The sequence below is a fragment of the Amphiura filiformis genome, chromosome 1 (assembly GCF_039555335.1).
Source record: "Amphiura filiformis chromosome 1, Afil_fr2py, whole genome shotgun sequence".
Taxonomy (NCBI): Eukaryota; Metazoa; Echinodermata; class Ophiuroidea; order Amphilepidida; family Amphiuridae; genus Amphiura; species Amphiura filiformis.
This window is the reverse complement of record NC_092628.1, coordinates 51,947,260-51,974,702: the sequence shown is the minus strand read 5'-3', so window position 1 is coordinate 51,974,702 and position 27,443 is coordinate 51,947,260. Positions and strand designations below refer to the sequence as shown.

The window sequence follows — 27,443 nt, the reverse complement described above, 5'->3', positions numbered from 1 at the left end:
TTATGTGCCCGCCATATTTCAAAAAAGCTTATGAAAATCCATACATTTCTTTTATATTGAAAATTTACTCCTCTGTAAGGGGGTGTGCACTATAAAAATTATCACAACGCATGTGATGTGACTTCAATGGCTTGCCATACTTGTGATTTTTTTCTTCCAGGATAATGACGTCATCTTGTTAATATTCATGAAGGTTTTGCTGTGCAGGGCATATAAATAGTGAAAATTAAAAATGGCAGCGTACTGGAAAATGTGAAGTAAGCTTATGGCTAAAAATACATGCCAAGGACATTTTACGTAACGTAAAGTACCCATGCTACGATTACAAACAATTTTACTTAATTTGACGCGAAAGTCAACTTACTCACTAAGTAACTGCTATTTAAATTATAGGTATGTTTGCTCATTTGACTTCTTCGTGTTCCATATCTCTTTCCTTGTTGGAAAGGTATAACGTTGAGGAGATAGGAACATGTACCGTCATCCGGGACCTACTCTGCCATGTTTGACTGAGTAACGGTACATGAACACGGTCTTTTGTGCCTATGTAAATTAGTCATTGTGTAAAGCTGTGTTTATACCCATGGGTTGCTCATCATCAGACTGAATCCTTGACCGACAGAGGGTGTCAATATAGGCCTACGTGTCGCTTTTGAAAAACAGCGATTCATGCGCATGCTCAGCAGGCAAATCTGACGGCGATTTAGTACACTGATCATGCGTGCGATTCAGATTTCTGCAAAAGCGATTGAGTATAAATGAGTCTTTAGAAATGACTGGCGATTGTGTGTTCTCAAGTGGGTTTTATCATGTTAATTGGTGACCTAACACACATTTGTATTGGTTCGATCAAGCATTGATTTTTTGTACTGGATCGTTCAAGCATCTCCAACAAATTTTTCAATGTAAGTGCCTCTGGCCCTAGTGGAAGTAAAAACGGATACTATGGCCAGAGTTCTAGGGCTAGTGTTCCATGATGTTGTGTTTCATCAATCATGTATTCATGATTTCATTTTTTATGCATTGATGTAGTAAAGCTTAAGCTTACATTATTTTTTTTTTAAAGAATTCCTTTGACAAATTAAGCATTCTGCCTGCCGTTCAGCGCATATTATTTTCAACAAGGTCCTATGATGGCATATGCTAGGTATAATACAAAAAAAATTGAACTTTTTTTGATTCTCATCAAAGTAATCTCATATTAAAGAGGTAAATGAAAGAAAACTGATGAGGCATAAATGAATGTCATACGACATGTGGTTGCGGAGATATGCTAATTTTAATGTCTCAATTTTTCAGCCAATTTCCTGTACAAACTTTTTGTGCATGCACATATTAAAATGCTTATAGGCCTATACTGTGCATTGTGAGTACACAATTTAAAGAAACAAGCACTTGCTATTTACCGGTACTGAACTGTAAATGTAATCCTAGATTGATTGAATTTGAATTGATGTGAACATAAGGGCCTATCATTTTTCTTTGGAAGGGGGTCCCAAATATACAGGGGGGGTGTCATAATTTTTGGAAAGAAAAATAGGGGGGTCATAAAATTTTGATGACCAAAATGTAGGAGTCGAAATGACCACAGATAGTTTGTTTATCTTATTCAAAAAGACTGAATACAATTTTAGCCTCTTCAGGGGTACATGACTTGTAAGGTGTATCAGTGGGTGATGGGGGGGGGTCATAAAAGTTTGTTGCGAAATAGGGGGCATAATTTTATTGATGCTGACTTTTTGAAATTTGGGAGCCCCATGAAAATGATAGCCCCTAATATACAAATGAACATGTATGAGTAACATTTTGTTTTATTTCTGTTTTCTGATGCAGATTCCAGCTTTGACAGAGGATGGAAACCAGGGACTGTCTTTTGGAATTTGCAGGAGAGCATTACATAGCTCTTCTAGAGCCTTCAAGAGCTGTTTAGAACATTAACAATAAAATGTAGTGAGAGAATGGTCAACTAAGGAAAGCTAAAAATCACTCTCCGATTTAAGGAGAGCAGAAGAGAGCGATTGCTCTCGCTCTCCTCAAAAGGCAGTCCCTGGGAAACCACAGTGAGGGCCAACAGCATATGCAAAAATAAAGAGAAACTTATTCAAAAAAATGAAATTTGTGTTGAAGTGTCTTATTATTTTTTTGTCATTGAAAAACTCAAGGTTTTGATAGTACCCACCCGAGTACACCTTCCACACAAACAGTCTGCCAATGATAACGAACGAGGTCTTTTTGATTGGCTAGCCGTTTCCCATGACGTCATCCAGCACGTGCTGCACGCGTATCTGATTATACAGCCAGGAGTTCAACCCACAGGCAATCAAGTTCCCGGATGCAGCACTGCTGTTCGGTTCTCATTGACTTTGCATTGTCGCCCTCTTACATTGTAGCTAATCAGAAACGCTGTATATGTGGTCATTGGCAGACTGTTTGTGTGGAGGGAGCATAACCAATCTGGCTGCGTAGGAGACTACATCGACGGATGATGTCTTGCATACTCTATGCAAAATCATGCTAGAGTTTCTAGACAGAGAACAGAAGAAAAGGGTGCTTATTATAATGACTTATTAAAATTAATTACATGTATCTATCATATCTACTTGGCATGATTGAACACTACCTCACAATTGCGCACAACTTAAGTACACAAGCGATCTTAATTTTAAGTTAACCAAAATCATATAAATTTCTGCTGCTCATTTTAATCTTTCATGTAATTCTCACGTTTCACGATACGATGCGCTGCCAGCGGTTGCTCTTGACAGTCAAATTTTTGACTCCAGAGTCAACATTGCCATTCTAGCTGCTATTGAATTTTCATGTGAGTGTGATAATAAATATGTTGAAAACAGCTCCACGAAGGATTCCCTGTGATCAATAGATAGAAAACGGATCTACTATAATTGTAAATTGTTGTTTGAGTGTGCGTTCACATGTAACATTAAATACGGTAATGACATTTAAACCCACAATGATGTATGTTCCTGTATTGTTACAATTGAAAATGTCGACATCCAAAGCCCGCTTAATACGAATACAATAATTGTATTCGTATTACGCGGGCTTTGGATGTCGACATTTTCCCATGATGCCCTGCATATTTTGGCCTTGACTCAGCGACCGCTGGAAGCGCATCGTATTGTGAAACGCAAGAATTGTTTTACCTTTTCCCAAAAGCAAAACAGGCGCTTGACCAGATTTCTATTTAGTGGTGTAGATTTTTATTTTGTGGTGTAGAAATACTAAACACATAGCAAACTGCTTTCTAATATTGGAAAAGGACAGCAGGAACGATACAAGGAAAATTTGTGAAGCGATACACATTAGGAGAGACCCGCAGCCCCAAATCAACACCTCGCAGGGGTACAAACAGTGTTGTAGTCGAGGACCTCAAGGCCAAGGCCAAGGACTTGGTGTCCGAGGCCAAGGCCAAGGCCAAGGACATGGTGTCCGAGGCCAAGGACAACCCTCCGAGGCCAAGAACATTTGTCTCCGAGGCCAAGGCCAAGGACCAAGGACTTTCATAATAATGAACCATACTAAACCACGCCCGATCGGGGGATCATATTGTCGTCAACATAGGCCTAAGGCAATTTTATAGGCCTATGCACAATAAATAACGCTGAACGATAATCCTATTTATAAAACTCTATCAAATAAACATGCCTAATTAATTGGGCTCTTTGTCCTAGTTTAAACCAACAAAACACAAGTAGGCCTATGTTGTATTTTCAAACTTTTTCATTATACCGTGTTGTTTCTTAGTTTTACAATGTATCTAGACCAGATGCATCCATAACGTAGTGAAGATTACAATATAACATGCTTTTATGTGTTTGATCCGCATATCTACCATTATTTTTGATGTCAAAAAGCTAGATAGTGGTGTAGATTTCTTGTTGACATTGGGAGGGGATGGAGTTGGAACATTTTCTTGAAGTAATTAATGTGAATCCAGTCCCTTTTGGCGACAAAATAGGTATATGGTACAAAAACGTGTGTAGTGTAAAAATTGCCATATTGAAGCAAAGCGGGTGAAATATAGTTCAAAAGTGGAATAAATTTGCGCGAAGCGCACAAAATGTGGCACTTTGGGGGCTAAAATGGCCAAATATGAGGTTAATTTGGTTAGAAACCCACATACAGGGGTCAACATTGGACCATCCCCCAGCCCCCTGACAAAATATTGGGGATTTATCCCCCATCCCCGAATCTACTCCTATTGCATGGTTTCGCCATGTCGAGGAGAGCTTCGATCTGGCAGCATGCATGAATGGGAATTGAACCAGTCATATAACATTGCGTAAAGTTACAAAATGTATGTAATTCTTCCTTTCATTTCATGCCAGTTCAAGGCTTTCCTTGGTGGAACCGTGCAATAGGCGAATTGTACATGGTATAATATGTGTGACAAAGCAGCCAAAAATGGGCATCTATCTTAAGATCAAACACAGCAAAATGTAGCTGATGAAATTAACCAAAATAGATCAAATTAGTTTGATCACATTTAATCGAAACGCGTCCTACAATAGCTTCCAATGAGTTTCTTAAAATATTTAAAAAACCTCTTCTCTATTCGATATTCCTATTTTAGGAATCATATTGGCTGAGTGGAATTTTAATTAAAAATAAAGCCACATTTTTGGCCTCCATGTGCATGTTTTGCAAAAAGCAAAGATGATAGTTAAGAGTGCACCAAAATAAATAAATATTTTTGTATTTCAATCAGGTACAATAAAAAGCTATTCTTGTCATGTTTCTCTAAAAGGTTCTTGATAACTAAACAGCAGATTGTATAACTCTATCACTCAGGGTTCGATTTAGAAAATAAAATGTACATGCACAACTCCGATTTTTCCCTCAAAATGGGCCAAATAACACAAAATTTTGCATGCACAGGCAAAATTCTACATGCACAGAGCCAAAGTTACATGCATATGTGCATGTAAAACCCCTCTAAATCGAACCGTGCTATCACTCATTTGCCTGCATTTTTGATGATTTTGCCTGTCCTTGTCGTGTCCTTGTTGTCGAGGACCAAGGACTTTGAGGTCCGAGGCCAAGGCCAAGGACTACACGTCCGAGGCCAAGGACTACATGTCCGAGGACCAAGGACTTCACAACCTGTCCTCGAGGAGTCCTCGAGGCCAAGGACAGTACTCGAGGACTACATTACATTACATCACATTACACACAAGGCATTTATAGGGCGCCATTTCATAAAGACCACGGCGCCAAGATGGAACACAAAATAAAACAGCAAAACTGAAACAAAGCCACCAGATTATTGTGGGAACAGGAAGGTTTTGAGGCCTTTCTTGAAACTTGGCAGAGAAGCAGCAGTACGGAGTTCAGATGGAAGTGAGTTCCAGAGTGCAGGTGCGGTGAGAGAAAAACTCTTGTCGAAAGCTGATTGCAGGCCTTTAGGGTTGAATTCTGTTACAGAGAGGCGTGTAGTGTCTGTTGCAGAAGCATAAGCCGAGAGCGAGTTTGGTTGTACAATGAAATTGATTCGATGAGATAATTTGGTCCATATCCATGCAGACATTTGAACACATAGAGCATGATCTTATATAAAATTCTCTGCTTCACAGGAGCCAATGAAGTTCTTGCAAATACTGGCTGGCATGGTCATACTTAGAAGCAGAGAAAATTAATTTTGCACTCCAGTTCTGCAAGCGTTGTAATTTCATGATGTAAGTTGCATTAGTTCCTGCTAATAGTACATTGCCATAGTCTGGACGTGACAGCACAAGAGATGGAACAACATGGGTGCATGTTTCATTATCAAGAAAACGACGGATCCGAGTAATATTGCGTAAGTGATATGTGATGTTCTTTGACAGTGAAGTTATCTGCGGCAACATACTCATAACATCATCAAAGATAACTACAACACTGGGTACAAACTATACCGTGTGTCGAAAGTCCGTTCCGCCTATATTCCGACTTCCCATGGAGCGTAGCGTCAATATGGAAGTACCCCCTCTGTTTATTTGCCTTTGGGCTACTAGCTACAATGAATCCAAAGGCACATTGCAAAGAAAAAAATATGTCGGCCGTTGTTTTACATTTTTAGAGCTAATTTTGTATGTGTTGACGGATTCAAAGATCTGCAAACCTCAGATTTCAATGGAAAAACAATACTGACTGAGGTTTGCATACCTTCGGAGGTTATCGACCATAAAGAGACAACAACTTCAAATAAATTGCTAAGTGACATTTTAATTAATCTAAAACAATAACCAGTAACAAATTAATATCAAATTAATTGTGTAAGTTTAATTTAAAGCATCTTAAAGTGGTTTTCTTATGGGGGGAGGAACAGACTTATGACACACCGTATATCTCCAGTGTACATACAACAGCTTGCTGAAATCAGTGAAACCAATTGGCAACTCTAGTGAAAGATCTTCTAGAAACAACACTGATCTCAGCAGCATCTCACACACCATCACCCACTGAGGAAGGAACCAGTTGGTTCTGAAATATTTGGGAAAATAACCTGGTGAGTGCAGTTGAAAGTTTTAATCTTTTTACTTCTTGCTTTCTAATAGTTGGATATTTTTGATGTATTTTGTTTATTTATATGCATACATACTCAGATCCTTTGATCAGCACAGTGTATCTACCAATCCAGTCGCCATGTCTGTTGTAAAGCAATATGATGATGTAATCAAATCTGAGGGTGATGAGCGGGTATACCGAGGCTTAGAACTCAGTAATGGAATGAAGGTGATGGTTGTTAGTGATCCAACCACAGAGAAAGCTGCTGGAGCTATGGACGTGAACATAGGTAAGCTACAATGTAGTTAATGGTTAAATACATCAGAGAAGATGTAAGAAAGAGGAGGTTGATCCAGCTATCCTCAAATAAAATATGTGTGAGACCGCTCATTCAAAGTAAATGACCGCCCATTCAAAGTAGATGAATCACCCTATTTAGCCACTTAACAATAGAATACCACAATGGGGTTTGAACCTTGTGTGAGTGAGTGTGATACCCAAGTTACAGATAACTACCGGTACTTTTAGGGATAGGTCATTTGATTAGATTAGCATGTGCAATTCGAATCTGCCACTGCGAAATTCAACATTGTGTTACCCGCAACTTGAAGCAAAACACATTTTTTACAACTAAGCAACTGAACATCTTGATCATGCATCACCGCAGGTACACACCGATTCTCCAAAGTCAAGGGCTTATTACTAGTTGACCAAACTTGACAGCTAACAAATGAACAAAAGAATGTTACAATATTATATAGCACTAGATTTCGCGGTTCTCGGGTTGGGTGGTTCTTGTGACTATCTCTGATTACCCAACACCCGTTACTCATATAGGCCTACTTGCCCCGACCTTTTAAACTACTATGATATACGTCTCTCAATGATCAAGACCCAATTTGACACAATAATCAACTTAGTAGTTGTGTAGCTGTGATGCTTACTTGGCTGTAATCTGGAAACCCATCGTTCGCCTCTTTGCATCCCGGAAATAGTCATGTTCTGCTACTAATAAGCTTCTGCATGTGTGCCGTTTTGAAATAATGTGTTGATCCGATGAGATGCACCTGCACGATTAACCACACTGTAATGCTTTCCGATGCTCGCACTGCGCCTACGCGATAGCGAGCCACGCACACACGATAGCGCGCAGACAGAGGTACGGACGGACGGACGGACACGCCATGATTAGTATTATGATAAAGAAATCAAGATGATGATTTGAATAGTTTTGATTGAGAATTGCATACTATATAATCTGGCTCATCTTGAGAGTAAGGCCATGTTGGATTTTGCAATGGCAGATTTGAATTGCATACGCTAATCTAATCTCACAGGGCGTATACACACATGTACATGTAGATGGAAAGTTTGTTTGTACATTGTACGCGGGTGACGTAACTGCACTGATGTGAATCTGTCACTGCAAAATCCAACATCACATTACTCTCAACTTGTGACAAGACACACAAGACAAGTCCCACATCAATTGTTCTCTTTGTGTTGTTTTTAACAGGTTCCATGTCTGACCCTTGGGATATATCAGGTCTTGCCCACTTTTTGGAGCATATGCTTTTTCTGGGCACCAAAAAGGTAGGTTCATTCATGTTTAATGCACCAATACTTTTAAGCGAGTGTCCTGTCTTAATGACTTGTACCCATCATTTAATTTTGGCACTAAAAAGTTTTTTTGTCACCTTATTTGACACTAACAGCCATCTCTTTTCCATACTTTTTTGTGTGCAGGTATTACGCATATGTTGAAATACAAGTGACCAGTGTATCTTTTACAGTTTATTGATAGATCTCTTACACTAGCCCCTGTGCATAGTACACCACTTTCTTTTTATTATTTAAATATTCAAACTACCACATTGGTGTATACAGGTACACTTCAGTTCACTAACAAGTATGTAATTGTTTTTTAAAAAATGTAGATATTTATATAGCGCTTTATGCTGTAAACAGCCTCAAAGCGCTTTACATTTATTCTGCCGTCATTAGAATATGTCGGAACCACGTTTGCAGCCTACAAGTGGCGCAGGGTCCATCAGTACAACGACTGTGACTACCCCTAACAGCTTCCCATTGCACCTGGGTGGGGTGAGGCAAGCAAGGCAAAGCGCCTTGCCCAAAGGCGCAACACGGTGGTGGGACGGGAATCGAACCCACGCTTACGTCGAGCAAGCTCTCAGATTATGAGTCCAAGGCCGTAACCACTGAGCCACCGTGCCCTATGTTTCCATCCATCACTTTTGTGACATTTCCAGTTGTTTCTAGAAAGAAAATTTCAAGTGGTTTTGAAAGAAGTTTTATCATGGACCAAGTTGGTTTGACTAAACAAAAAGCATATCACTGACAACTTTAATCCCAGGTCAGAATGGCCATCAGGTTTATGGAAGGGTAGTTTTTTGATCCTAGCTAAACCCCTGATGACCAGCATCATGTGCATATTCTGTGAAGGATTTTCCAATTGAAATTTTAGCATTTTTATGAAACTCCTCAGAAATTGTGCAAAATGTTGCTATCTTGGTGTTCCAGGCTTGGAAATGAAAATGTACAGTGGGATATTGTTTTCAGAGACACAAAAATAGCTACTGAACCATGTATGATATGATATTGCACTAATGCTAATCGTAATTTCTCTTTCTTTTTTTTCCTTTTCAGTATCCTTCAGAGAATGAATACACTCAGGTAAGTTTACTCTACCTATAAAATGAAACAGAAACAGCTGGGCTCCATTTGGGCAATTGAAATTTGTAAATGGTTTGAGCAAATTGTAAGCACCTGTTACTTGAGTGTTACATGTATAATCTAGTAGTGAGCCAGCTTGCTCATTGTAATGACATAATTATTGTTAACTTGTCTTGCTTACTACTAGTTGTTGCATGTAACTTGAACTACAGTAAGCCAAAAATTAAGGTACCAGTTATGTTCACCCCTGTATATCCTAAACAAAGACAGATATGTCATAATTGGAACCAGCAGCCAATAGCTGCATCTTTTAGCTCGAATTTAAGACCTCATTTGTTGAAATTGTTCTAGAAATAAAAACACAACGATCCAAATACCCAAGGAAGATGCCAAATTAAAAGCTGCAGTTTGCTCCATTGGAAGCCTTATTGATGTGTACACAAAGCGTTTGCGAACAAGAAAAAATGCGCCGCGCTTCCATTGATTAGCACTAAAACTAGCGTCTTGCTTTCATTGATTAGAACACAAAAGTGCAACTTTTGATTTTGTTTCTTCAGTAGGTTTTAGATCACCGTTTCTTTAATTCTCAACCAATTTCAACAAATAAGGTCTTAAATCAGAGCTAAAGAGTACATGTATTAGCTGCTTGTTTTAATTTCACATTCTTGTCTTTATTTAGGATATACAGGGGTGAACACAACTGGTACCTTAATTGTGTGGCTTACTGTATAGTATATAGTTTTTGCTGTTTGATTATTATTAACGTTTCTGAAAGCTTGTCTGTAAGAAACCAGTTTACCCATGCAGAGAAATGGTTGCTTCCGTAATGACTGTTGATGTAAGGTCATTGTGTTTTGAACCGTGAGGTTATTGTTGTTATGGTTTACGAGTGCATCATACCACGTCCAATCGTAAGGCCCGTTATGGCCTAGCCATGAACCAATGGGAGTAGACCTAATGTTGATGCGGGTTTGCTTTTGGTTCATATCACATTCAGCTTTCATCAAATTCGGATCGAGAAAAGAGCAGTTTATCTGCTTGAAATTTTGTTATTGTCAGTTTTATCTATCTGTTTTGTGTAATGTTGGTTTAGTGTTTCTGCACAGTTTTTACACTTCTGTGGACTTTGGAATTGGTAATTTTTGGTCATCAAACATTACCTAATTGTACATCAATTGTTTCTTGTCTCCTGCATACTATTTATCACAACTGTTTTACATCTTTGAGTTGGAAAAACTAATCAGTTTTTTATCATTGTGTTTTATCTTTGACAGTTCTTGAATGCTCATGGTGGGTTTTCCAATGCGTACACCAACAATGAGCATACCAATTACTACTTTGACGTAGCACATGAGCATCTTGCTGGAGCTTTGGACAGGTGAGAGGCCATAATTTGTAATACTGTAAAAGTGGAAATTTTCGCGCAATTAATTTTTCGCACTTTGCCAATTTTGAACTGTTACCCTTGTTTTTAATTTGCGATTCTAAGTCTGCTTACATTGACCTATACGCAAAAGGAATATATTAGTGCGTTGTTATTTTTGCGGTAGCAGCTTGGAACGCAAAAAGCGCGAAAATAAATGTAGTGCAAAAATTCTGTTTTTATAGTAGTGCCCAATATTACCCATTTTATATTTCAAGGGTATACAGTTTATTCAATTAAGGTTCACAATAACATAATAAGGAAAAAGATTTGGAACTAAACGTGGGCTGTTGAATTTTTATGCCTCCACCGGAGGTATTATGTTTCCTGGTTGTCCGCCCATCTGTCCGTCCTAGCTTGCAAGTGCAATTTCTTGGAATTGGTAAGGCGTGTAGTAATGCAATTTGGTGGAGGAGTGGCAATTGGCGGTCTCCAAATTTCATTAGATTTTCGTCGCAAAATATGGTAATTAAGTACCTAATTTGCATAATATGTTTCCTGGTTGTCCATCTGTCCGTCTGTCCATCCGAGCTTGCAAGTGCAATTTCTCGGAACTGGAAAGGCGTATAGTGATGCAATTTGGTGGAGGTGTGGCAATTGGCAGTCTCCAAATTTCAGTAGGTTTTGTCACAAAATATGGTAATTAAGTACCTAATTTGCATAATTCATGCATATCTAGCTTAATAACCTTGTGCACAGATTATCTGGAGATCCGTATGGGTTACAATGATGAAACTTGGTGGAGATTAGCACAGCCAAAGGTTCTTCACCTGATTAGATTTTCAGCGCAAAATATGCGTAATTGCAAGGTCATAGTGCAAGGTCATAGTGGGGTCATTTTGGGTCATCCAGGGTCAAATCGCCATATTTTGTTGCAGGTTCATGAAATTTGGTGGGAACGACCACCCTAGCAAGACAAAAAATATAAATGTCATTTTGAGGTCATTCGGGGTCAAATCGCCATAGACTGCTGCAGATGTATGAAATTTGGTGGGAACAACCACCTTAGCGAGGCAAATAATATGACAAAAGGGGTCAAGTGAAATTGCACCAGTGAAAATGAAGCACGTCAAGGTGGAGGCATTGCGGCCAACGCTTTGCGTCGAGAACCGCGCAAGTCGAGAACCGCGAAATTCTAGTTTCATATGGTGTTTTACCTTATCACCAAAACAATGTTATTCCAGCTGGTTTGGATATTAGGTGTAAACACCTGTATCGCAATGGGCCATATAACAGTACGTATCGTATATCACCGTGGGGAAGAGGATATCACTCTTTGTTCATATCATCTAAAGGAAATGTATCTCAGGCCTAAAATTTTATTGGGGTTATGAGAAAAATATGAGCTTTCTACTGATACCAGAATAATTTGATGGGGTAAAGTTGCACAATATTAGCACAGCAAAGAGACCACCAAAAGGATTGAGCTCCAAGACCTGCTTCAAGAACAGTTTCAAAAGAGACTTCACTTGTGATTGCGGATTCACTTGATTGTGATCTGCCATCTACTTCCAGTATCCCAAAAGTTACTACCAGATCAACACCTCAGAAAACTAAATCAATTTAAAAAAAAAGGAACTTAGTGATACACATAGTTCAAACTGCACCACCTCTTACAACAACTTACTCTGAAAGTGTATCAAGGAAACAGCACACAAACAACACTCACTCCATCTTGCCCATTCTTCAGAAGTGAGGATGGACAAATCTAGCTTGCTCCAGAAAACCTTGGTATGTAAAAATGTTAAGGTTCACTTTATTCAGGTTGCCCAGGTACTAACCATATTGAGACTAATGTAATAACATCACATTATTTCAATTTTATTTAGGTTTGCTCAGTTCTTTCATAGTCCACTGTTCAACCAGGATACACAGGAGAGAGAAGTGAATGCGGTTGACTCTGAGAATGAAAAGAATATCAAGAATGACTCATGGCGATGCTTTCAACTTGAGAAAGCCACTTGCAAAGATGGACACCCATTCACAAAGTTCAACACAGGTGCGTGTCATGTAATAAATGGAGTTGAACCCTGTATCATATATGTTATGAGCTATTTGCTGTGCAAGAGCTCTACATGTACATCTCCGGAAAGGTCCAGAGGTGTTACAATTCAAGAATTATTTTAAAATCAGAAAATTTACCAAAAACATATATTGCAACCCAAGAAAACATAATGAACATCAGTCAATTATGTAATAAATTAAGTCAATTTGAACATCAACTTAAACACCCCAACATATTTGCATATTTGAACATTAGTTTAATTCCACAGTTAAGTGTATCAATTTTTACGGAATACATATTTTCACTAAATGCCCTTGACGTGAACTACAAGGAATTTGAAGGTTTTATATTTGGTGCTCCCATATAATATTAGATTCAGGAAAAAAATAAATACCAATTTGGAATGCAACTTAAATGATGCACAACCTGAAACAATTCAGTAGTGTTATGAAATGGCATTTAAGCATAATAGAGATATTCATTTTAATATTTTACCTAATTACTAGTCAGAGGTCATTGACCCAAGTTTAAATGTACACCGTATGCAGTATGTTATCAGTGTATTTGACTCTCTCTCTCTCTTTCATGTATACTAATGTATTTGATTTCATGATTTTATATATAGGTAACAAGAAGACATTAGTAGCAATCCCAGCAGAGAAGAATATTGATGTGAGGGCAGAATTACTCAAATTCCATGATACTTACTACTCATCCAACATCATGGGACTTGTAGTCATAGGCAGAGGTTAGTAACCAGTAATATGTACATTAGTAGCAATCCCAGCAGAGAAGAATATTGATGTGAGGGCAGAATTACTCAAATTCCATGATAATTACTACTCATCCAACATTATGGGACTTGTAGTCATAGACAGAGGTTAGTAACCAGTAATATGTACATTAGTAGCAATCCTAGCAGAGAAGAATATTGATGTGAGGGCAGAATTACTCAAATTCCATGATACTTACTACTCATCCAACATCATGGGCCTTGTAGTCATAGGCAGAGGTTAGTAACCAGTAATATGTACATTAGTAGCAATCCCAGCAGAGAAGAATATTGATGTGAGGGCAGAATTACTCAAATTCCATGATACTTCCTACTCATCCAACATTATGGGACTTGTAGTCATAGGCAGAGGTTAGTAACCAGTAATATGTACATTAGTAGCAATCCCAGCAGAGAAGAATATTGATGTGAGGGCAGAATTACTCAAATTCCATGATACTTACTACTCATCTAACATCATGGGACTTGTAGTCATAGGCAGAGGTTAGTAACCAGTAATATGTACATTAGTAGCAATCCCAGCAGAGAAGAATATTGATGTGAGGGCAGAATTACTCAAATTCCATGATACTTACTACTCATCTAACATCATGGGACTTGTAGTCATAGGCAGAGGTTAGTAACTAGCAAAATTACATATTGAAAACCAAAGAGACAATGGCAATAACAGCAACAATGGCTAATGCTTTTAAAATCCACATGCCCCTTATGGAAGATTTTGGAAATATCTTTCACTGGGGGGGGGGGGTATGAATAATAACTGTAATTAGCACAACTCTATTCAAAACTCATCCTCCCACTGTGGAAGATTCAGGTTAAATCTTTCTCAGAAGGTGCATGAAATTCAAATGGAGCTGCCTAATGTGTTCATGCAATTCAACTATTTTATATTTGATTTATAAGGACATCTCTGTTATCTGGCTGTATAGGCGTCAAAGAAAATATTAAGTTTTGTCCCCTTTGCTTTATTTCTATGCATTCTTAGTTGAGCGTGACATTGTTAAGAGCATAAATAGTATCTTTTGGCTTATAAGACCCGGGGCAGGAAAAGGAGCAGGAATGTGGGACTGAATGCGATGGTCAGAAAATATTAACAAGTGACAGAATATAAATAAAATAAGATGACTTATAAAATGCAATTAATTACCAAAATTGTAAAAAAAAAAAACTTCCTTATTCCAATTTTAGCCCAACCTTTGGATAATCACTGCAGGCAGAATAACACATTGTTCACTTATCCAGATTGTTCACTTACTTTACTGGCCAGTTCTTTGTCCCTTTCATAGCTGGATAACTAAGATTGCACTGTTTTGAAATTGTTTTTATGTGGTATACAACAGAATCTGTTGATGAACTGACCCAGATGGTGACTGAACTGTTTGCAGATGTAGAAAATAAGAATGTAACAGTACCTGAGTGGCCAGAACATCCAGTGGGCCCTGAGCAGGTCAAGGTAAGATGGAACACAAAAAGCATGACAAATATGCCATATAAGATTCCATCTACAAGCATATATACGTCTCTAAATGAGGGGTTTTTGACGACAGACAAAAGGCAGACACCCTCTACAAAAACATTTGGAGTCTGAACAACTATATTACTGGTACAGGTGGCTGTATAAACATGAAAGACCAATCCATTGTAAAACTTTTGTAGAGTGTGTCTGCCATTCATCTCTTTCATAAAAACACCTCATTTAGAGGCATATATGTGATGTGTCATGTCAAAAGCAGACACTTTTGGGCAGGATCGTAAATGGAGAAATAACCAAAAATCTGCCCCGGGGTGAATTTTTAACAATTTGGGTTTGTTGCGAATTTGTGATGTTATTAATGTGAGAAAAATATTGTCTGATAGTTTCAGACCGGAATATAACTGGCATCTGGCATACTTCCTACTCTCAACATTGTCAATAATATTTTTAAAGGCCGATATCTCAATTTCCAATTATATAATACCGTAGCTTACGAACTAAATATCTTCGCTTAGGAACGTCCGATTTCATTGGGGAAAACGGGATTGTGGAGCAAAATATCTCTTTATTTAAGATATGTAAAAACCTCGAAATTGATAACCTGCCCAAAAGTGTCTGCTTTTGACATGACACGTCACATTTGTTTGTAGATGGAATTCTACAGCACCTAAACAGATGAACACCACTCCAATCTTTTAGAGCATTGTACCATGTCTGGTGTATTTTATTGTGCTAAAATTCTATTCCATTTGCAGACAGTCAAGTATGTGATATCATCATTCTGTCTGCTGTACTTTGTTCACTTCTGTGAAGATAAATGACATATGTTAACTAAATATCCTAACAGATGGAAAAGTTACATGGTGATGAAAGACCTGTAAAATGAAACAATTTTATATGCTCATTTGTTATTTTTGCAAAGAATTTTGGCACAATTCATAGAGATTATACACAAAGAGAGCGGACTCTTCCATGTGTGCATGTCACACATGGATGGCAAATTAGTGTACCTTAGGATTAGGATTATTATTTTGTTATGTGCCCAGTAAACTTTGATTTAAAGTGTATGCTTTAAGTTATGTATGTGTGTTTTTTCCTATAACAAATGCCAAGTCCTAAGCATACAAACCTAAAGATAAACATTTTTGTTTTATATATCCAGCTTTTTATAAAATGCTAGAAGTGACAATATTTTGGTCTCCATGTGTCTCCATACGTCACAAACCAATATGGCAGTCAGATTTACCATATCCTTGGGACAATTACATTTACTAATGTCATTTGTCAGCAATGCTGGAATGCAAGGGCTTGAGCCAGCAATGTTTCGGATGAGTGACATCAATTTGGGAAGTGATGAATTTTAAACTTAACCAACATCAAAATAATAAGATTGGCGCTCTCAAGTCCAAGTTAAGTCCCAGCACTATTTTTTTCACCAACTTGAGACAAGTAATGAAAAGTTATCCTTCACCAAGATTTGCACCTGGTAAAACTGGGCCTCAAGACCTGTGGCTCTTTCTAACTGTGTGAAATATCAAGAAAGCTTGTGTTGATGGTGTGAACTGTATGAGCACAGGCCCCAGATTCCAAAGTGTAGTCCCTTGCAAGCAGCATACATTTTGTACATTTCAGTAGGTTGCATATATTTTAGGGCTGTAAACCTGAGGTAAACATTATTTTGTTTTTGTATGTTTTTACAGATGCTGTGCAATATAGTTCCAGTAAAGGACCTGAGGCAATTGAACGTATCATTCCCTATTCCAGATTTACATGAGTACTACCTCTCTAAGGTAAGATGCACAGAAGATTTTAGCAGTAGTATGATTTAGCTTGCAGGCCAGTCTGACATTACTCACTTAAATTATACAACTTTGTTGTTAAATTTGTGTTAACAGAATGTTTTACTGTGTGAATGGATTTCATTATTGAATATGTAAAAATCACCAAACATTGATGTTCCTGTCAAGTCAAAACAAGATGATAAAAATAGTAGTATTAAAATATGTTTGCCACTTTTGATCCAAATACCACAGGCCCCTGCCATACATATTGAGTACTAAATATCTGAATGATTAGTTTTGTTCATGTAATTTGCTGATCTAACAAGAACCTTATCAGTTTTGATAATTCATGAAGGTTTTAAAGCCTGTGCTTAAATTTCTTTGTTGCAAAAGATTGTCTTTTTCTCTACCCAATAATTAAAATGTAAACCAGTCAATCAATTGTATATATCATACTGCTTCCCCAATTATTTATTATTAAACTTTTTGTCTACAGCCTGCCCATTACCTAGGCCACCTGGTAGGTCATGAAGGCAGTGGGAGTCTTTTATCTCAGCTGAAAGCCAAAGGCTGGGTCAACACATTATGTGGTGGAGCCAAGGAAGGAGCTAAAGGATTCATGTTCTTTATCATTAATGTGGACTTGAGTGCAGAAGGGCTAGGTAAGTGTGTAGAAACCACTAATTTATTTATGACTTGCAGACAAAGAAGACATTTGGCTTATGGACAGGGTGTCAGTTGAGTGAGCGAAGGTAGTATACTGGTCTAACCTGTGAGTGAGGGGTACTGTAGGGTCTTTCAAAATTTGAGGTCACAGGTCATATAAGATCATGCAGCAAGGCCATTGAAATGGTTAACGTTTCTGTCATTTGTGTGCATGCTTAGATGGATTTTGATGCAACTTGGACATTTCTTTTAACACCCAATCTACCAAAAAAGTAGGTGACGCATTTGTTCAATATGATTTTTTCCCTCTTCGGTGAAGTGCGTGTTGTGGGTGTGCGTACCCCTGTCAAATGCATGTTTTCATTACCTTGTATGCTTTGCAAAAGCCTTCTGGCACGTGGCTAGAAAAGCGCGAGAAACAAAAGTGCACTTATGCACACATGTTTGCAGGGAGAACATCGTTTTGGTAGCAAGACGGCGGATCCATGCAAAGGGTGAATAAACTGCTGTAAGTTTACATAACTTACTGTACCTTCCATGTGTTTATTCATGTCAGATCATGTGGATGACATCATATGTCATATGTTCCAGTACCTTAACCTGCTAAAGAAAGAAGGACCCCAAGAATGGGTTCACAATGAGTGCAGAGATCTTGATGCTATGAAATTCCGCTTCAAAGACAAAGAAAGACCAGCAAACCTGTGTACAAGAACAGCAAGCCTTATACATGTACGTATGCTTTATAAAAATTGTGTTTCTAACAGAGTCTATTCCATATTCCAAAATAATTTTGCAGTATTTTCAAGGGTGACAAATGTAAAGATGATATGGTTTTCCAATAGTACTCTAAGATTTGCTTAATTGAGCAGATAAATTTTAATTTCAATACCGTAAACGTTCGCCTAATGGCGCCCCTGGCCTCCTTTGCCTTGGGGTAAATTTCATGTACAAAATAATATAGAGCTCCCTCCTCTAAAAATCCCAACAAGAATTAAGGATACATGCCCTTATTTGCTGGTGGAATTTTTATGGGAGGGCACTTTTAGTTTGTGTCTAAAATTTCAGTTATGTCAAGAGAGCCCATAGCGCCATTAGGCGAACGTTTACAGTATTTGTTCAAATGTTTATGAAAAGGGGTACAATTTCTTATTTTATTGTGATGTTCAATTTTGAAGGCTTTAGGTGTTAATATAATTATATTTTTCATAATGATATTGTAATTTCAGGAGTTTCCACTGAAAGAAGTGTTAAGTGCTCCTTACACTATGCCGGACTTCAAACCAGAGCTGATAGAACTCGTTCTCAGTCACCTTACACCCGAGAACTTAAGGTAAGGATGAATCAAGTTACACGTCTGCTTCCAGTTTCATTCTGATAAGAAAATGCAGTATTGACAGGGAAAATATTTTTCTTCTACTATATTTGCACTTGCGTCTTTGTGCCGGCAAGAAATAAACATGCCATAAAATAATGTGAGCAGTGGTTCACCTCTACTTTCAACTAAGAGTGACATTCATCAACATTAGTCTAGCATGATTTTGTCACTCGCCGTCAGTTGAGATATTGTCCTACCTGACAGGAAAATCATCACTATAAAATTGAGAAAGTTGAAAAAAAAGCCAAGCCTTTTCAGCAAGTACTTATTCAGATCAGGGCTATATGTTGATATCTCTGGAATGAAACAGCTTTTAAGGTTGGACTTAACCCTGGAATTATGGCAAACGTGTTTGTCTCAGTACTGTTAAATTATTGGTCTAAAGTGTATAAAGTAAATATTTGTTTCTTTACAGAGTTGCTGTGATTTCCAAGTCATTTGAAGGCAAGACAGACTGTGTAGAGAAATGGTATGGTACAGAGTATCATATAGAATGTGTACCAGAAGAAACAATCGAGGTAAGTTACGTGGCTCAGTTCTCGGTTTTACTATTGCATAACTATAGTTTTGCTAACATATTTTATCACTTCTATTTTTAAGTTCTAAAGTTCCAATGAAAAGCTTGAAAAGAGGCTGACAGCCTAATTGTGAAAAACTGAATAAATTGTGCTTATGCCTTATCCTTAAGTTCTGGTAACTCCTATTGTCAAATTCAGAATTAACCGGTCCCTAATTGAACCCAGATTTTCTTGATGTCCCTAGTTACGTAATAATCGGATTAACTACCATAGCAATAGGTCAAAACAATTTTTGAATATACCGCGCTGCACTGACACGTTCACACGATACCTCTGCATTGAACCATATCATGCTGGTCACTTGCACCTGTAAGATTAGTATCTTTGAAAAGACCAGTATTGTATTCAATCTATGATTGCAGACATACACAGGTGATTAGTTCAACCTGTTTGTAGTGCAGCGCGATATGTTCAAAATTGTTTTGACCTATTGCTATGGTAGTTAATCCGATTAATTATGTAACTTCGCCAGCGTATTGTGGAACACAGAATAAATTATAAACAGCTGTGTTATTTAATTAAATGAAATATCAAACATTTGGACCAAGGAGAGTGAATGCTCATCTTATGGAAGTCATATTCAAAAGAGAGAGATTTAAGATTGCAGCATGGATACTACTGAAGATTTAAGATTGTTTCAAACAAGGTACACAGATGAAATGAATAAGGAGAGAGGTAGGAGGATGGCTATGCTCATTTCTATTTCAATAAGACATCATCTCACATGGTACAACACTGTTGGAGATGAGACAAAATGAGTAACAAGAAGAAATTATAAATTTATGATGAGCCTTTAAAGATTTGGTTATTAGCTCTTATCAAGCATAATTTTTTGGGCTTTAAATAGCGCTTATATGACTGGTAATCCAACTTTTCAGTGTGTCCTGTTATTTGGATATTTGGTTTGTATTTTATTAATTTTATATTATTTTTTTGTGTAATTTTGTTTGTCAGAGATGGCAGGATGCTGGGCTCCATGACAACCTAGCTCTCCCGTTGAGGAATGAATTCATAGCAACCCAATTTAATATCAAGAAACCGGAAGAGGATGCTTCCAATCTACCAACCCTCATCAAAGATACAGCTATGACTAAGCTGTGGTTTAAACAAGATAACACATTCTTTATGCCAAAGGCCTGTATCTATATGGAGTTGTACAGGTAACTCACAAATTGTAGACATATACTTATGAAATAGATAGTGATGTGGTCGACATGCCTTATGTCGACATAATGTCGACGTCGGCACGTATGCCGACATGTCGACATCAAAAAATCATTTTAGTTTTCAAAAAATATTTTTGGCCAGAAAAGCAAGTTATAGGCCCAAACTGACTTGTTATTCAAGGTTGGAAACCAGAGAAATACTGCTACTAAAAATTAAAAAATGCCAATTTTTTTTACAAAGTTGGATGAACTTGTACATTTTGATTACCTTTGCTTCTATTGAACAGTCAGGGACACATTGAATTAGTATGCATTGCTAGCTGTTCAATAGAAACAAAAGTAATTAAAATGTACAACTTTTTCAACTTTGTAAAAAAAAAAATTGGCATTTTTTTTTTTTTGAGTAGCAGTATTTCTGGTTTCAACCTTGAATAACAAGTCAGTTTGGGCCTATAACTTGATTTTTGGCCAAAATATTTTTGAAAAAAAAAAAAAAAAATTTTTTTTTTTTTTTTTTTAGAATTTTTTTATGTCGACACACTGTCGACGTCGGTATACGAATTATATCGACATGTCGACAATAAAAAACGGTGCCGACCACATCACTAGAAATAGATGCATTTGTAGGATTGCAGATTAAAATGATTTTCCAATTGACACATCCAAAATTACTCACTGTTTTTAGACTTTGGCTTCTTCAGAATGATGACTGGGATCCACCTTTCCCATGGGATTGATCTTTACCTCCAGTGCTTTTCCCCGCGATTGACCGAGTAATGCAAAAAGCACCTGAAGTAACGGTCAATCCCCTGGGAAAGGTGGATGGCAGTGGACATTCTGAAGAAGCCATCAGCCAAGATGGCGAAAGTCGTAAAAACAGCAAGTAATTTTGTCAATTGGAAAATCTATGCAAATATACATATACTCTAAGCTTACTGAGGAGGGCACAGGTTAATTTAGTTGTTAAAGAATTGTGACAGAAAGTTGTCACTGGACTGTAATTTGTTTAATGTTTGGTGACATATTTGAAAGTAAGTTCTTAGTTTTTGTAGCAGTCAAGTTAGCTCAATTGATAAGGTGTTTCACTATGGTGCGAGAGGTTGCGGGTTCTAACCCTGGCGGTGCCTATTATATGCTCTCGTGGAAAATTGAGTCAGCTTGAATTTCCCTGGACAAGGAACTTACTGCTAATTGTCTCGTTGTAACCCGCATTTAAACTCGGGGAGCTGATCCTGGTTGCGAAGGTTATTTGTGGAATGTCTAGGGTGTGCGCTCTTGTAGCAGCAAAGTCCCTGTGTTGTAGTTAAATGGTTTATGGAATGATGTGGGCCGAAGTGGTCAGCGACAACCTGTAAAGTGTGCTGAGGCTTGTGGGTCAACGTATAGGTGTTGTGCCTGTGCGTAGCGCACTATAAATCACTGCGTTTTTGTTTTTGTTTTCATCTAATTATCAACTATTATCTTTATTTCTTTGTAGCCCCTTGGCATACATGGATCCATTACACTGCAACCTGACGTGCCTTTTTGCTGTCCTTTTACGAGATGAGCTTAATGAATATGCATATGATGCAGAACTGGCAGGGATTAACTATAGCATTGAAAGCACAATTTATGGTTTACTTGTAAGTGTTAACTTTTTTGTTTGGGTTTAACATAATGGAAGTATAATGAGACAACTTTTAGATTTAATACAAAAGTGCCATATATAAACTGACCTCAAACAGAAACTTATTTTTTCACAAGGTCATATCTTAAAATCCTCTCCATAAAAATGAACAAAATTTGCACACAGGATTACTTCAATACTCTACTCTAAACACTGGTCAGTAACCAAACAGTTGTCCAACTGACACAACAGCAAAATGCACTGACATGGAACAACTTCTTGGACCACATTCACAGCCCAACAGACTTCTTTTGCTGGGTTCCAGCATGTCCTTACTCAGTGACTACTGAAATGTTTTCAGCGCCATACAGTACTTGTTGCTTATCAGATAAATATCTGTATAATTGATTTACACTTTTATTTTACAGCTACATATAGATGGCTACAACCACAAACAGCTGATATTACTGGAGAGGATCATGGAAAAGATGTCATCATTTGTCATTGATGAAAAGAGGTTTGATGTCATCAAAGAGACGGTAAGTTCATTGCAGATAAGAATGAACATGTGCTGTATTAGTGCACAAGCAAAATAGAAGCCAGATAGGTCAAACTATACTTTTTCTGGATCTTTGTGACCAGGGGAACACGTTGGCATGGTTTATAACTCAATTTGACCAACTTTGAATTTTTTCCCTGTATAAAGTTCGATGACCATATTGGACAAAATATTTTTGGCCCTCCCATACAAAATCTGACATGGTGCAATATTCTGGTTCTGGTTCTGGTTAAATACTTCCCAACACTTTCTACAAAGCCAGGCGAGAAGGGTATTGTGCATAGAACGTCAGATGCTAGTTGTTACGAGCTGTGTTTTGATGGTGTTTAAGGACTTCTTTCTTGAATACTTTGGTTTCTGTAATGTCGACTATGGTTTGAGGAAGCTGGTTCCAATCTTTGGTTGTGTTGGGGAAGAATGAGTAAACCCAGCAGTCTTTCTTGCCCGTTGGTCTTTGGAAGGCTTTTGAGTGGAGATTTCTGGAGTGACGCCTGACAGGCTGCAGAAACGCTTGCTCGGAATGGCTGCCTGACCACTGGTGATTTTGTGCATGAGGGTGAGTCTGTCTGCTTTGCGCCTGAGTTCTAAAGTGTCCCACTCGAGTTCGCCATCATACTTGTTGGACTACTAGTTTTTCTGTAGTCTCTCATAACAAACCTTGCGGCTCTTCTTTGGATGGATTCAAGCTGCTGTTTTAGTTCTCCTGTATGCGGATCCCAAACTGTGGACGAATACTCGAGCTGAGGTCTGACCAAGGCTGTATAAGCCTGAGCTTTTAATTCTTTTGGGCACGATAGGAGGTTTCTCCTAATGAAGCCCAACTGGCATGTTAGCCTTTGCTGTTATGTTGTTTATGTGTGCATTCCACCTTAAATCACTTGTTATTTCAACACCTAGGTAACTATGGCTTTGGGTTTCAGTTAGAACCTCCTCGCCAAGTTTATACTCTGTGATAATTGGGTTTTTTATGAGTGATGCGCAGCAGAAAGCATTTGCTGGCATTAAATGCCATTTGTTATGTGTTTTGCCACTTTTCAAGTGACTCCATATCTTGTTGCAGCATGTGTGTGTCCTTTTTGGTAATTATGGTTTTATATACTACGATAATCGTCTCATAAAAGACGACATTTGACTTCAGGGTGGCTGGTAGGTCATTCAAGTAGAGCAAGAACAACAAGGGACTCTACCACCGCCCCCTGGGGACACCTGATTTTACTTCCACCCAGTTTGAGTTCTCACCTGCAATTACCACTCTCTGTTTTCTTGTAGTAAGAAATTTATTTAGCCAATGATGGATGTTTCCAGTAATCCCACATTGTGATAGCTTTCTCAAAAGTCTTTGATGCGGAACCGTGTCAAAGGCTTTTGAGAAATCCATCACAATGAGGTCGGTTTGTTGTTGTTTCTCCAGTGTGTATGCTAAATCGTGCACTGTTTGCACTAACTGGGTCTCACATGAATGGCGGGCTCTAAAGCCGTGCTGCTTTTCTGTAAGGATTTTGTGGACCTCAAGGTGTGACATGATGTGACAATGAAGTATGTGTTCATAAAGTTTACAAGTCACCGAGGTCAGTGATACTGGGCGGTAATTGCCCGGGCAAGTTTTATCTCCTTTTTTATGTATAGGAGAAATATTTGCCATGAGCCAATCATCTGGTGGTGAACCATGGTCGTAAGAATATTGAAATATGGTGGTTATGGCGGGTGCAAGCTCTTCCGCTGCCATTTTCAAAATCTTACCAGGAATTTCATCTGGACCACAGGCTTTGTTTACCTTAATCTCACTAAGCAGTTTTAATACCCCAGGGGTGGTAAACACGATCTCAGAAATATCAGGGTATTGGGTGGGTACAGTGTGGGAGTCATCCATAGGTTTTTCAATGGTGAACACTGACTCAAACTGGGCATTAAGCATTTCTGCTTTTTGAAAATTGTCCGAGACTAATCTCCCATCACTCCTCAGGGCAGCAATGCCCGAGTTGTCTTTTTTCATTTTGTTAACAAAACTCCAACACTGCTTAGGAGATTCAAGGCATTGTGATTTTACGTACTCCCAGTATGCTTTCTTAGTTTCTTTCTGGACAAATTTCCTTTGTTTTTTTGAAATTGTCCCAATGCTCGGGAAGATTTGTCTTCCTTGCTTTATTATAAGCTCTTTGTTTTCTTCTTAGGAACCTTTTGATTGTTTGGTTTATCCATGGTGTGTGATGTTTCTTTCCAACCATTTTGCTTGGTATGTGTGAGTCCATTGCCTCGTGGATCCCTCCTTTAAAGGATGTCCAGAATACTTCTACCCACACACACAAGTAAAACTGCCTTTTTTTTCCAGAAAAAATCAAATTACGTATGTAAGTACATCCCCGTTGTTTTAAATGAACAATGAACGAAACCATTATGAACATCTAAGCTGCCAAATCGCGTTCTTAATTACGCGAACACATTATCGCGCTATCATTGAAGATCTACAAGCGTGCCGCCGTTGCGTGTCGGCGCGCTCGCTGTCTTATATGGCTATCCACTATCGTGTCATAATGGATGGGTAAAAGCCAATCAAATTGCCTGTATTCTTGACAAGACGCACCAACTGAATTAGAGTCATCAATCAAGTAAGTCACTGTTCTATATTATGCTGCCCAGACTGTTTAGATGTACATTCAAGTTGGTTATTAGCAAATTAACATATTAGTTAGCATTATGTTGGAACTCTTGATACTTCCACTTTGTCTGGAGGTGGATCTACACTAATGTACCAAACCAGTGTCTTCACTGTGCTAATACAGTGATAGGACAAACTGGAGCATTCAGCATTCATTATTGAGGGGAAAAAGTTATGTTCAGAATCAACCCTCTATCTCCAACAATGGGCATCTTGTACATACCATCTATAATCCTGCCTATTAAGAACTGATCATAGTACAAGTCCTTATGTATAGGTACTATATCTGGAAACATACTTTCATTTGATTCTCATGGCAGTTGGCCTTATAAAACTGAAATAGAACCCCTTTGTGTATTTTTCATGTATTTCAATTTAGAGGTATATAAGACAAGTACAAGTTTGATCACAATGCAAACCTGTAATGAAACCATTGTGTGTTTTGTTGCTTTCAGTACACACGGATGTTAGCCAACTTCCAGGCTGAGCAACCTCACCAACATGCCGTATACTATACATCAGTTTTAATGGCGGAACAAGCATGGACAAAAGATGAGATGCTGGACTGTGTTGAGGGTAAGTCACATGTGATGTGTCATATCAAAAAGAGACACTTTTGGGCAGGTTATCAATTTTGAGTGTTTTACATATCTTAAATAGAGATATTTTGCTCCACAACGCCATTTCCCCCAATGAAATATGACATTCCTGAGCGAAGATATTGAGTTTGTAAGTTCTGGTATTATGAAATTGGAAATTGAGATATCGGCCTTTAAAAATATTATTGACAATGATGAGAGTAGGAATTACCTTCAAAAATGTCTCAAAAATACAAGATGCCAGTTATATTCCGATCTGAAACTATTAAACAATATTTTAAACATTATTAATTTGCAACAAACCCAAATTGTGAAAAAATCACCCTCAGGCAGATTTTTGGCTATTTCTCCATTTACGATCCTGCTCAAAAGTGTTTCCTTTCGATACACCACTTCACATATGTCACATAATTTGCAGCTAGTAGCCTGATAGAATTCTTGCTGTTCATAAATTCTTGTGAAATGTTATCTTTGGAACAATGATGTTAAACGAGGATGGTCCTAACAACAACTCCATCCCCATCTTTTCTCCATTAAAATGGAGATTTTGTTATCATTGGGAAGCACATATCTTTCTCATTGACCCTGTGAATTTTAGGGCTGACAGATGTTTGATTTGAATTTTGTAAGGCAAAACGTGTACAGAGTGGGTTAACCTATTTATCATTCCAACATTATTTGATAGGGCCTCCAAATGCACATTTTTATCTCTTGTTATATAAAAAAGGATTGATATTACAGCATGAAACTTCATACATTCACTACCAGATTCCTATTGCGACAGCCTGCACACTTACACCATCACCTAGGTACTTGACTGATATTGTGCAGTACATGAGAAGTACCAGTGGAGTACACTGGTAGGTCCTGTGTAGTTGTAGCAATTGGTACTGTAGGTACTCTGTGTTTACCAGTCAGGTACCTTGGCAATGGTGTACCTGTGCAGCATGCCTCAGTAGGAATCTTTGTAGTGTAGGGAGTGGTGGTCAATGTCATTGAACTGTGGTGAAATTGGTACATAGTAGAATACCATGAAGAACAAGGTGACCTAACAGTTACAGGCCGGGGTACTCAGTACAAATGACCATACGGGACGTGCCGCAAATATGGGTAGCATTTTCAGCCTCTTGGTATATCAATGACCCCTTTTTCAAAGCCTATTTTGGTATATGAATGGGTCCTTCTTTCAAAATTTTCTCAATTTTTTCGGAAAATAGCCCAATTTTTCCTTAATCTTTGTAAAAACTAAGACAATTTGGGTTAAATTCGGCCGAAAATTTTGACTTTTGGTATATCAATGGGTCCAAATTTCTTGAAAAATTGGTATATTTATGGGTCCACTTTCAAATTCTCAGCGGCACGTCCCTACCAAAACCAAACTTGAGTACCCCGGGTTACAGGCCAACATCAGGTCCAACGTGGTGTGTCTTTGAGGGCTTAGAGGGTAGTCATACCAGTGTCATTGTTGTTGGCTGCCAAATGGTATGATATATCATACTCTTTATTCTAGAAAAATACAGCGGTAAATTTTGGGATTAAAACCATATCCTGTTTTGCCAAG

At 38.1% G+C, this 27,443-nt stretch overlaps 1 protein-coding gene across 1 annotated transcript in view; it reads left to right on the top strand.

The window, feature by feature from the left end:
• Positions 1-205: 205 nt before the first annotated feature.
• The window catches only part of LOC140148626 (insulin-degrading enzyme-like), a 93,443-nt gene continuing 66,205 nt past the window's right edge, over positions 206-27,443 (top strand). The window contains exons 1-17 of the mRNA XM_072170651.1: positions 206-393; positions 6,606-6,796; positions 8,024-8,100; positions 9,175-9,201; positions 10,476-10,579; positions 12,454-12,623; positions 13,255-13,377; positions 14,763-14,875; positions 16,597-16,686; positions 17,174-17,339; positions 17,900-18,072; positions 18,570-18,673; positions 19,134-19,236; positions 20,251-20,456; positions 21,940-22,084; positions 22,497-22,607; positions 25,739-25,859. Coding sequence (XP_072026752.1) covers positions 314-393; positions 6,606-6,796; positions 8,024-8,100; positions 9,175-9,201; positions 10,476-10,579; positions 12,454-12,623; positions 13,255-13,377; positions 14,763-14,875; positions 16,597-16,686; positions 17,174-17,339; positions 17,900-18,072; positions 18,570-18,673; positions 19,134-19,236; positions 20,251-20,456; positions 21,940-22,084; positions 22,497-22,607; positions 25,739-25,859 — 2,104 coding nt within the window. The 5' untranslated portion in view covers positions 206-313. The remainder of the gene's footprint in view (positions 394-6,605; positions 6,797-8,023; positions 8,101-9,174; positions 9,202-10,475; positions 10,580-12,453; positions 12,624-13,254; positions 13,378-14,762; positions 14,876-16,596; positions 16,687-17,173; positions 17,340-17,899; positions 18,073-18,569; positions 18,674-19,133; positions 19,237-20,250; positions 20,457-21,939; positions 22,085-22,496; positions 22,608-25,738; positions 25,860-27,443) is intronic.